A 13,456-nucleotide genomic window follows, 5' to 3' on the forward strand; every position below is an offset into this window, starting at 1 on the left:
ATAAGAGACAGTCCAACACTAGCAGCTCTCCTCTGATCCTCAAAAAATAACCATTCCTAATATTAAAGATAAACTTTAATAAGAATTCAAAAAAGAATTCCACACTGCCCCAAAAGGCATTTTTCTAACCTGTTACATTAGCCCGTCTAAAATAATATGATATGAACTCTTTGAACTACTACCCTATTAAATCCTGAGATCATTTCTAGTACTAGTCTGATCATTAGGAGACAAGTCTAAAAAGAAAATATTGTCCAGGCGTTGTGGCTCACGCCTGTAATCCCAACACTTTGGGAGGCCGAGGCAGGTGGATCACAAGGTCAGTAGATCAAGACCATCCTGGCTAACATGGTAAAACCCGGTCTCTACTAAAAATACAAAAAGTTAGCCAGGTGTAGTGGCACAAGCCTGTAATCCCAGCTACTCAAGAGGCTGAGGCAGAAGACTCACTTGAACCCAGGCAGTGAAGGCTGCAGTGAGCCAAGATTACACCACTGCACTCCAGCCTGAGCAACACAGCAAGATTCCATCTCAAAAAGTAAATAAATAAATAAAATAAAAATTAAAGAGAAAAGTTTATGTTCAAACCTCACACATCAAAAAGGCACTCAAAGTAGCTTACAAAAGCAAAGAAGAGCCCTGCAGAGAATCAGGAAAATATCCAGGAGACTTCAGGTAAAAAGTTGGACAGCTGAATGTTGTAGCCAGGGCAAAGAAACGTGGGCTAACTGTCCAGATGTACTCTACTGCTCGAATACCTATATGTGTGCTTGGTATAACTTCTGTCATTTGAGGCAAAAGGTACAAATCCAATGGAGATATAATAATGAAATTTGAAGTACTGGGAGTCCACTGCATGTCGTATTTGGGAAGAGAGAAAGGGCTTTACAAATATAAATACAAAATCCATGTAAATATCTATGATCATTTTTTTAGCTATATACAACAGACATTTTCTTCTAGTAATTTCATTGACACTAATCAATGTCCATATTTTTAAACAGAAAGTTTTCTATATTTGCACAATTCCTAGTAAATTTTTAATTACTTAAGTCTATTTGAGGATATTCCAGACCAGAAGACTCTAAGGGGATGCAAATTTTACCACAATAAAATGTCAACATATATTAATACAGAACCATATGATTTTATTCAGCTAGCATGTCATAAACCAAATTTTCTCACCTATGATGCCAGGTAGATAGTCAATTAAAGTAAGCATAACTATAAAATAAAATTCAGAACTTTCACTCTATGACTCAGTTACCCGGGAAATTTTTCTAAAGTTTACATTATCTTACTGAATCTGAAGATTCTGACTCATATGCTTTGTATTCCATCCCTGGAACCTAATGTAGAGTCAATGAATATACCATACACAGATGAAGCATATGTTAAATTCTGCTTTGCAAACTGAAATAACCAACATACCAAAGACTACTCCACTTAGCCAAGAGAGAATGTTTCCATTTGTTTATTATTACTGCTATTTTTTTTTATTTTTAAAATACTAATAAGAGGTCAAAAGGCAAACTTAAAATAATTTAAGTATAATGTTTCTATCCAATCATAATTAGAGTATTAAAAACTAAAACAGATAGCATCATATAATAAAAGACAGGATCACCAGGATCTGAGCCCTATTCTTTCACTTATTAGCTGAGTAATCTTCAGAAACTTACCTTCCCTAATTTCTAATATGCGTAACATAATAACACTATCTTCAGGGTTGTTGTTAGAGAATAAAGAATAAAATGGATCTGAAAACAGTTTTGTAAAACTGGAAAGCAACATAAGAATTCAATGGGTTATCATCAAATAATAATTTTGGTTGAGAGACAAGCTGTTCAATGCATAGTGTAATCAACCTACTTTTTAATATTTATATATCTTAATTAAAGTATTTTAAATTAAATAAGCATTCAAGTAAGTTATATAACTGCCAGTCTCCTCCTCCCTTTTAATACACTTTAACACAACTATGAGGCAAGAATAGTTAATATATTTTATAACCAATAATGATTATTTTTAAGATATATATTTTCTCACACGTTTTAATCTTGTTTTAGTAGGTATTTTGTTCAGTTAATAAATCATCTACATGCTTCCGATGAAACATTATGAATAGAACTTATCAGTAGAAGGAAAGTTATTTACTAAATTTCTAAGTCAAATCTTAATATTTTCTTTTTTCTTATTTGATTCATCTGATGCAAACATAATAATAGTATAATACATTCTTTCTCAGTAGTGAAAAATAAATTATCATTTTGCTTTCTCTATACTCATTATCTGAATGAGGCTTTAGATAGAACCAAATTTATTATAATAGTGAATAAACAAAACAATCAAAGGAAAAATACTTGCAACAAACCATACCTAGTAATAAGAACTGCATTATCATGGTGGGCAATCCCGTTTTCTGGAATGGTGTTTCCATCACTTTGGTGGGAGAGAATGGATTTCTGCCATTTACAGAAGCTATCGAGAGACTTGTCTGCATGGTGGTTTATCTCCAAGTTTGGCTGCAATACAACATGCATACCAGAAATGTTCCAAACAAATTACTAAGGTCAGTTGTTAAAACTTTTGAAGACTAAAGTAAGACTATAATTAGAAGCAGTGGTTTCTAGGAATAATCTCTTGCCAATTTTTATCTCTATAATATCTGACCTAGAGTTCATTTGGTGTATTATTTAACAGACATTCTTTCCAGTTCCAGTTTTAATGATGTAAACATAGATTATCAACATAAAAACTAATGATAACCACTATTATAAGATATGCCATGCAAATGCTCACCCTTATACTGAAACATATAGCTAATATACATCTATATGGCTTTAACATAAGAGGTATATTCTTGTAACGTATTTAAAATTTACTTAAGATATTAAATGTGTAGAGCTAAGTATCACATCCAACTAGAACTTCCTAACAGGAGCAATAATAAAACATATTCTTAAATAATAAGTAAGTCTATATAGCCTATCTGTTAAGAATCTTAGATTTATAAACTAACTCATTCTTACCTGATCTTCCGTGAGAACAATTAAGCGGGCCACTATAATATTCACAACGTTTCCTAGGCTGGAATCACGATAAAGTTTGGCAACCTGACCTCCAGAAAATAAGAAAAGACACAAAGTCAGACAAAAATCATAGGGTGACGGTCTGATTTTTTTAAGTGGTAAAATGATTTTTTATAAATTTAACCATTGTATACATTACCCCATATCACTTAGAAGTCTACCCTAAAGGTGCCTTGGTAAAAGGTTTTTATGTAAGTCTACCTCAAGAAATATTTTCTCCTAGACATGAACTATAGCATGAAAATTAGAGGGTGAGCTGATGTTTCAAGTTAAAGAAAGCCTCTTAAACAAGATTTAACAATCCACTACAACTCTCATATTATCTAAAAATGAATGATAAGGTCGTCTTTAAATGTATTTCTATGGCACTGAAACATTACTAGATCAAGTATTTTACCATTTTAGACAGGTAAATTCTTGTCATTATTTATTTCACAGCAAAAATGTATGACCTTAGTCAAAAACACAACAAATAATTAAGTGAAATATTATATAGAGGGATCAAACTTACAATATTCATCACACTCAAAATGTAATGTTCAATGTCTTTGCGGCCATGGTAGCCCACCATCATTTTGTCTGCCACTACCAATGTCTCCACAAACCGTTCAATGCTCACTGATCTCTTCTGTCTGTGGTGGATATGTGTGTTGTTAATTGGTAGTGAAAAAGGAAAAGTGGATGTGTCATTCAGCCACCAAGGTTTGCCGCTTCTTGTGAAATCTACAATAAAAGCAACCAATTCAGATAGGTTCACTAATTAAACATATTTATTTATAGATCTTTCATGTAGACATACTTCTCTTAAATTCTCTACTATATTAAGATTTTCCAAAGGAAAGAGAATTAGAAAATGCAGTAGTGAGAAAAAGTCTGTGAATTTTTCAAAATAATCATCTTATCTGAAAAAAAAGTAAATGTTCAACTGCTCATGAAAACAAAGCAAAACAAGTCTAAGAAATGAATTAATAAAAATACTTTCAAATAGTCATTTCATACTATTCTAGTAATTATATCTTGATACATTTAAATTTAAAATATATACTTCAAAGAATCATTTAAAATTGTTTAAAAAGCATCTAGAGTATGAACTTTTGAATCAGCCTAAGACAGCTCTAATAGAGAACACTGATGTTGCATAAATCTATTCCAAAGATGCTTTTGAGGATTTATTTTAAAGTAAGATGCTTTTATTAAACTATTTTAATTAGAATCCATTCTACTGCTCTAGAAATCTCAATTCTAAAAGGCAATGAATTACTTTTTTCACTTAGGCTGGCAGTCTACAACTATTTATTCTGACAGAGAACTCAAAATATTTCTTTTCCAAAGTCCAGAGGTAAGAGGCATTCAAGTAGAGTTGAAAGATCATGATTCCAGCATAATTTGCTTTGAACCAGATTTCGCATGGATTGCACTGTATCCTTTGTTTTCTAGACATTTGGTTCTTCAGTATAGAAGCAGTCTTTCAGGGATATGGTATTTGTAAACACTTGCCTCAGATTATCATCTTCATTAAATAAACAAGCATGTAGAGGACCTTTGTATATCTCACTTCCATATCCTTATATTGAACAGGAAATCTTTCTCACTTCCACTTATTGAAAAATTTAGTGAGGAAAAATTAGATTAATACATAGGATACACTTGACAGAAAGTGTAACCATTCTCATTTTTCTAACTTCTTTGGCCTTTGTCTTTTAAAAAATGCATTCATAGGTGCTATGGTTTGAATGTCTCCTCCAAAACTCATGTGAAACTTAATTGCCATTGTAACAGTTTTAACAGCTGGGGCCTTTAAGAGGTAATTAGAACATGGGGGCTCCGCCCTCATGAAGGAATTAAAACCATTTTTGCAGGAGTGGGTTAGTTATTGTGGGAGTGGATTCCTGATAAAAATAATGAGTTAGACCCAATTTCCTCTCTCTGTTGTGTGCACTCACTTTCTCCTCTTGCCTTCCTCCATGAGATGACCCTCACCAGATGCTGGTGCCATGCTCTAGGACTTCCCAGCATCCAGAACCATATGCTAAATAAACTTTCAGTGTTCTTAAATTACCTAGTCTCAGGTATTCTGTTACAGCAGCAGGAAATGGGCTAAGACAGTAGGATGGATAAATTTTGAGAAATTAGGTGGAAATGATCATGAGACCTATCAGTTAAATATTCCTGGAACTCATAAGTTAAATGAGCATCTTCCTTTCTAAAGGTCAAGAGAAGCAAAGACATAAACACCCCTTCTTATTTCAATAGTATCCTCCAGATAATAAGTGTTTCCCTATATCCAACTGTGGCAGGCAGGCTCTCCAGGTGGCCTCCATGACCTCTGTCTCTTGATGCTCACATTCTTTTGTGATTTCCTCCTTTTGAGTATGGATAGGACTGGTCACTTGCTACTAACTAACAGAATACAGCAAAGATGATGGGATGGATGTGATTTTGAGTATATTAGTACATGATTATGTTATATATTATTGTAGCATTTGTAGCATTCTCCAAGTCTCCCTTGCTGACTTGGAGAAAGCGAGCAATCATGCTGGTTAACTGAAACTGGCATCTGAAGACAACCATCCAAAAACTAAAACTATAACCACAAGAACTGAATGCTGCCAACAATATGGGGGTGGGGAAGTGGATTCTTCCCCAGTCAAGATTCCAGATGAGAATTCAGCCCTGGATGAACATAAGCAGATGACCCATCCATGCACAGACTCTTGACCAATGAAACTGTGATATACTAAAAGTATACTGAGTAAGCCACTAGGTTTCATTGGCTCATATTGTTACAAAACAGCCAAAAGCTTTTCCACATCAGTATAACTCCAATTTCTCCTGCTCAATGCTCTGTGATCATAAAACCACTCATATATTTAAGTCAAGCCCAGTCTCTTTCTCTAGCTGGACGGCTTAAATGTCTAAATGTAGAATCTTATTTTTATTCTTTTGATCATTCTGCCTTCTCTGACCCATTCAATTTCTACTTATTTTTATTTAAAATATTGTGAAAAGAATTAGACACTACTGTGCAATAAACACATAGCAAATGGTATTTCTAATTTCAAATGTATTCAGACCAGGCAAGATGATTCATGCCTGTAATCCCAACACTTTGGGAGGCTGAGGTGGGTAGATCACCCAAGGTCAGGAGTTCAAGACCAGCCTGGCCAATATGGTGAAACCCTGTCTCTACAAAAAAAAAAAAATTAGCTGGGCATGGTGGCACACATCTGTAGTCCCAGTTACTCAGACAACTGAGGCAGGACAACCACTAGAACTTGGGAAGTGGTGGTTGCAGTGAGCCAAGACAGCACCACCACACTCCAGCCTGGGCAACAAGAGCAAAACTGCATCTCAAAAATAATAATAACAAAAAAAATGAATTCAGTGTAAGGTAATAGCTGTTATCATCTTTGCTATCATCATAATTTTCAACATTTTAGTTTTTTAAAATTTAAAATTTTAGTTTGCTTGGCTATCACTCTAACAAATTACAAATTATTTTAACTACACATATTTTTATTTATTTTTATTATTTATTTAAACTACGTATTTTCATTTATGAATGTCCATCAAAGGCATATTATATATATCATATATAATTATATATTCAATATTTTATGTATACACATATACTGAATGAATAAAATCAAGAAAGAGAGCATCTTCAGTTTCATTTTAAAAATTAAATTAATCCAGCATGATTAGCTCATTAGAAAACTATACATTCTATAATTGTCAATTGACTTCTTAATGTTACGCTTAATGATTTGTAACTACTATCTTTCTTAGTCTAAAATGAAAAACAGAACAAGATTGACTTGTTCTGTTTCAAAATAAAGATGAGTAGTTCTTCAAATGATGCCTGTTAATGAATGCTTTGTTCAATTTAATTCTGATTAGATTATAACATGTTAGGAAAACATTGCTCATAAACACATATAACACAATAACTTTTTTCCAAAATCAATATATGGATTACATTGTCATCTGAAAGAAGATTTTAACTTTTTGATCAATACCAAAATGCTTGAACATATACAGCCACTCATTATTATTTCATTGACCCCCTTTATTTTTGTTCATAGTACTTACTACTTCTGGACAGTTCACCATATATTTGTTTATTTGTTTGTTTGTTTGCTTATTTAGTTAACTATCTTTCCTCACTAGAATATAAACTCGATGAGAGCAGTTTTTCTGCTTTATTTATTGCTGCATCCCCAGCACCTAAAAGAGCCTTGCATACAGGTACTAAATGAATATTTACTTAATGAATATATAAGTTGATAATGCAGATATAGAGACATAATAATATCTATTTCAATGGACTAGAAGAATACTTAGTTATATCTGGGTGTTGGAATAAGAGTAACTTTCTTTTTCTCCTTTTTGTCCTACAAACATCCATAATGTTTATTTCCTAAAAATAACGTTTATTCCTTCTATAAAATTTTTAAAAATTCATAGTTTGAATCTAATTAGAATGGAAAAATTAATATCTGAACATAAGATAAATATATCCAGTGTCAAGGGGGTTTTGATATCTTATATCTTGGCATAAACTTGAGTTCCAGGTAATAGGCTAACTGGCAATGTATGCCTATATATTCACATCTCTCACTTAACCTATGCTGTTTGAAACAGTATTACAATTAAGATGTTAGCCAGACATTTCCCAAATTTACTACTAAACCCCAAGTGCTTTTTTTCCCAATAAAGTCTAGTAACACTTGCCCAGAACATAGGGAAATAATACTATATTCCCAAGAATGGGAAGCCAGTGAAGTTTTTCAAGGTGTGTGACACAGCCAGATTTAGGAGACAGATTTAACTGAAAACAAGAACAAAAATCTGGATACAGAAAGCATAATTAGAAAGTCAATATAGTGGTCTTGGCAAGAAATAATGAGGGTCTGAAATAAATATGCTAGTGTTCGGGGTAGTAGAAATGGCCAGTGAATTGAAAAGATTAAAATGGAAGACTATTTAGGAAATTGTTATAGTAATCCAAATAAGAGAAGGTAGGAGAATATCTTCCCACAAAAGGGCAGAATTTTATGATAGCCATAAGAACGGATTTGGAGAAGTGTTTGACTAATGTGTGAACCATTAAAAAATAAGGATCTGCCTGGGTTAAAATAATGTGATATGTACTTCAAGAAAGAATAATTTAAATATGAAAGGATTAAGAGATAGGCTTTTCAGAATATGATAAAATCTTTAAATATTTTTCTAAAAGGTGATCTTTTTTATAATCATACAGTGAAAGATGGCATGTTATGGAAAATGATAGAAAATTATATTAAAATAAACCAACTAAATATTTGAATTCTAGTTTTTAAAGAATTTATATATAATTGTACTGACAATCTAAATGTTGTTGAATATAAGATAAGATAAACTCGTTTCCATAATGTTTGTTTCATTACTCAGTACAAAGACCCAGCAAACCTTTTGTTTTCATTATTAACTCAGGAATTCATGTTTTAGGTAGCTTCACCGTAAGTTGTCTTTTTCTGGTACCAATTATTCTTGACCAACAAGGACTTAATTAACAGCTTCAGAGATTACTTAAGAAGAAAGTGCACAGAATGAGAACAGTAAGTTAAGAAAAAAATTCCAAAGAAAACTCAACACTTAAGAAGAAAACAAGTCCATGAAAAATATGGAGAAGTAACAAAAGGATGATGCATATCATACACTAATTCACAAGGCAACCTTTTCTATCTTTTACTACATCTACTTGTTGTTGACTTTAGCTTTGCATTAAGCCGAAATCTCCCTCTGAGGCATTCTTCCCCTGGTTCTAACTACTGGAACTACATAGAACAAATCTTTAAAAAAAAATTTTTAGCATAATAACTCTTTAGTGTACTACAAAACAATCATCTTAATGATACCTGCAATTTGACTGGGTAACTAGTATGTGCTGAGATGATCACTCAGAGAGGTTAGGTAATTCGTCCTATCCTATACCAAAGCCCATGTTCTTTTTGCTATGCTATGCTATATCTACTATTCCTCTACATTTTCTCATCTTCAGACTAACATCCTCCTAACTCCCTACCTCTAGTCTTGCTCTTCTCTAATTCAGTCTCCATATTGCTGCCAGAGTAGTTTTTGTAAAACACAAATCTGATTATGTGTTATTCTTCCTGTTTAAAACCTTTCAGTGGGTTTCTAGTGCACTTAGGATAAACAAACCCCTTAACATGGTTCACAAGCTCTTCATGATGTGGCCTCTGCTAACCTTTCCAGTTTCATCTCTCATAACCACTTCCTCCTACCACTATGAACCTCACCTTTATCCCTCCAGCCCACATTCTATTACCCAATTACTTGAACTATCTGTCAACTTATAAAACATGACATTCTCTCTTTTGGTTTAGGAGCTTCATAAACGCTATTTCCTCTATGTGAAACACTATAGCCACTGCTTTCTCCACTTCTACACAGCTACCTTCACTTTTCCCTCAGTCCTCAGCTTAGAAGTTACTTCTTCCATGAAGCTCTCCTTGACCACTGAAGTCTATGTTTATTGTCTGTACTGCATATTTTTATACTATCCTCACTCAGTGCTAACACTACTTTTGAATACTACCTTAAGACTCTTCAAGTCTTACTCAAATGTCTAGATCCCTGCTACTAGCATAAAAATATCAGGCTAAACAAACATCACAGAGTATTACACTATACCTGTGCATAAAAGCTATAGCTATTATTTAAGTAAAATAAGATGATTTTTTTCCCTTCAACCAAAAAAAGAAAATGAATTTTATACAAACTTACAGTTTAAAGGCGTCTCAAAGAGCTTCCAAATGATTTGAAACTATTGGTAGGTAACATCTATTAAAAGTGCTCTGGACATTATAATTCTAGTCAAATTCCTACTTACTTTTATTGTTAACCTTACCATACTTGCCAGAAGAAAGAAAAAGCAGCAATTCAATACAATATACTTACTAAAAGTTGTACACTCACTTACCGGAAACCCCACAATGGGAGTGATCATACAGATGCCGTTGTTGAAGGGCAGACTTTTTGTAAATAACATGAGGGTGGCCATTTTCATAACTAAAATGCTTGGAATCCTCTGTGGTATTCTTTAAAGGTTCAATAAAATATTCTTCATCTTCTGTAGCAATAACACCATGCTAAAAGAAAAATAAACAAAGAACTTACCAAAGAGAATCATTTTAAATATTAGTTATCATTATTACCAAGAGCTAGAAATAAATGGATACTTCTCCAAAGACAGGGTTAAAATACATGTTAATAAAAAATTTAGTGAATTATCTGTACTCAGTAAAACATTATATAAATGTTCCTATTCTTTAAAAAGGATATTTAAATACCTCCATATATCTATGCACTGTACTAAGCATGTCACATACATGATTTCCTCCAATCTCACAGCAACTTTGTGAGGTAACAGATTTTATGTGAACACTAAAACTTATTTCAGTTCCACATTATGCACATAACTATATCCTCTGTGTTTAGATATAGCTTTGTGATTGAATTCTGGACAATAAAAAAGTGGGCAAAGGTTTATATACCACTTTCAGCCCGACCTCTGAATACCTCTGCAGTAGAATCTTCTACTCTCTTTCCCCACTGAATGAAGAGAATTCCAAAGACCTAGGGTAGGTAGAAACCAAAAAAGAAGGAACCTAGGTCCCTGCGTGGCCTCTTACAAAGCTGTCTGATGTAGACACAGACATACAGAAGAAATAAACTTCTATTGAGATAAATCATTGACATTTTGAGGTTTATGGTATATCAATTAATATGCCCTTAATTAACACACATCCCATACATCCCCATTCTGCAGATGAAGTAACAGGCTCAGAGGTTAAGGACTTTCCCAATATTATACAGAGGTAAGTGAAGGTACTAGAATTCAAAGTTCTGCCCTTACTTACAGTATTATATCACCTTATCCCTATTTACTTAGCCCAGTGCTACTCAGTTTAGTTATCTCTCCTCTTTAAAATCTTCTCTAACCAAATAGAGTAGCTTCACCCTCCACTGAGCTCCAATAGAGCCAATTCTCAGAATCACTTATTTTCAATGAATTCCACTCAGCTTTATTACACCTCAAGTCTTGGAGTCTTATTTAAATTTGGTATAACTTTTCAACTTCATGTTGTAGTCTCCCAATTACGTTATTTGCTTTTTAAGGCAAAGGGTTATGTCTCATATTTCTTTGTATTAGTTACAAACTTGGTTGATGAAAATAAATGAGATGGTAAAAGTTATCTACATCTGAACTAAGAATTTCCACTCTTGTCTAATAGTGTTTTCCTAAGTATGGCACATGTGAGGACTGCTCTTAATCCAACTAATTTACCCTGTAACACCAGATAAAATAAAAGCTCTCTGGGTGTATTTCCTCAGCTGGAAAAATGAAAGAGGTGGTCTAAATTAGTGGTTTTAAAACAGCACTCTGGGGAGCCCTAAGGGTTCCATGGAAGTGCCCTCAGGGGATTGCCCCAGACAACAAAGGGAGACCTACATGGCTTAGATTCCTGGGTTTAGGAATCAGCTGTGCTTTTATTAATCTATATATTAATTTTCCACATAATATTTCATTTGAAAAAGGGGTTTTGCTGCTTTAAAAAGAAAGTTGAAAACCTCTAGTCCAGATAATCTCTAAGGTCCCTTTGAATTCTACCTCCGTGATTCTGTTTAGAGAAATTCATGTTAAGTACCTCATGCTTGGAAGGAACGATAAGACATAATCAGAGTTACTCTAATTTATAGATTAAGTTGGCAGTCACCTACATGAAATGAGCTGAGGAATGCAAACAAAAAAAGCAGCCCTGAGTTACTTAATATGATTTTCACCATTGTTTGCTTTACTTTAAGGATAGTAGTCCCTACATTAAATGCAAATACTGGCAGAAATAACATAATACACCATTAACGTATTCAGATACCTCAGTCTGAAGTACTTTACCAGGTGGATTAACAATGTACTGAAAAACTGAGCACAGTTCCTGCAGAACAGGAGGCAAGTATAAGTTTTGATAAGAGGGATATGTAGGAAGCAGGGTCTCAGCTACAGTCCAGAAAGGCTAGGGACTAAAGTCATGCTGGTCTGTGGGCACAAGAAAATTGAAAGTTACCAGACAAGAGACTCGAGTTGCTGGGTAAAAATGAAGTCAGAAGCCTAGTAAGTAAACACCGTCTCTAATTTCAGAATGAAATGATTCTGGAAGGATAATCCAGAGATTTTATATGTTAAGTACTTGTAAAATGTTTATAATATAATCTCTTCTTAATAGCTCTTTGACGTACCACTATCTGTTCCACTTTGCAGATGAGAAACTGAGATGGAGCAAGTTTAAACAATGAACTCATGTGACTGACTTTGGAGTCTGAACTCTTAACCACTATACTATAATTCTCTTATCCCCTAAGGGCTGTTTCTGAATTTATTTATTCATTCACAAAATAAGCTTTCACAAGTACCTATCACAAGGCAGATACTATGTTAGGTAGTGGGAATACAACAGTGAACCAAAGTTCCAGTTCTATCATGGTGCTTACATTTCGGTGAGAGGAGCTAGAAATAGCTAGTTATTTGATCATACAAATAAATGATGAATCAGGTAGTGATACACATTAAGAAGGGAGGTAAAAGCAATCAAAAAGAGCAGAGAATAATTAGAAGTGAGAGAGTTATACAAACTATCTTTGATAGTTGCGACCATCCTCTCTAATAAAGTGGTATTTGAGCAGAAACCTGAATAAAATGAGGGAGCAAGCCAAATATATATCTTGGGAAAAAGCAGACCAGACAATGGAAACAGCAAATACAAAGGCAATGAGATAGGGGCATGCTTACAGTATTTTAGAAACAACCAGGAGAGCTACAGTGACTGAAGGGAGGGATGGGAAGAGTGATTATGAGATTAGACAGGGGCTGAAAACCAGATGATGGAGGGCCTAAATTTAGTGGGAGCACCAGAAATCTATGCATGCCTGGCAAGAGCCCTGCTCTCACTTACTTCAGTATCCCCATTCACCTTTACACTATCTGCCTCAGGACCATTAGGACTAATCTCACCATGTTCCCTCTTTCCTTGTGGTATTAATTCCTTTGAGAAGCCCAAACCTCAACCCCTGAATTTTAATCCCCATATGATTATGTATATCATGTTTTCTGATCCCATCTCCTACCTCTCCCTATTATTTGAAACACTTCTACTGTGTCCTCTCAAACTCGAGGTCAATCATCAACAAAATCTCCTCTACCCCCAGCTTCATCTGTGAATGTTCACTTCATCTTGCTCTAACAAAAACCTGAAACTCCCTAAATGACACTCCTTTCCTGTAGTCCTCTGGAACGGTGGCTG

General features: G+C 34.0%; 1 protein-coding gene across 2 annotated transcripts in view; it reads right to left on the reverse strand.

The window, feature by feature from the left end:
• ADAMTS6 (ADAM metallopeptidase with thrombospondin type 1 motif 6) overlaps positions 1–13,456 on the reverse strand; it is a 333,068-nt gene that overhangs the window by 301,646 nt on the left and 17,966 nt on the right. For both annotated transcript variants that reach the window (XM_017548588.2, XM_037745748.1), the window contains exons 4-7: positions 10,078–10,246; positions 3,604–3,815; positions 3,033–3,116; positions 2,380–2,525 (exon numbers count right to left, since the gene is read on the reverse strand). In XM_017548588.2, the coding sequence (XP_017404077.1) occupies positions 2,380–2,525; positions 3,033–3,116; positions 3,604–3,815; positions 10,078–10,246 (611 nt within the window). The remainder of the gene's footprint in view (positions 1–2,379; positions 2,526–3,032; positions 3,117–3,603; positions 3,816–10,077; positions 10,247–13,456) is intronic.

Source organism: Cebus imitator, unplaced genomic scaffold (genome assembly GCF_001604975.1).
Source record: "Cebus imitator isolate Cc_AM_T3 unplaced genomic scaffold, Cebus_imitator-1.0 Scaffold211, whole genome shotgun sequence".
Lineage (NCBI taxonomy): Eukaryota > Metazoa > Chordata > Mammalia > Primates > Cebidae > Cebus > Cebus imitator.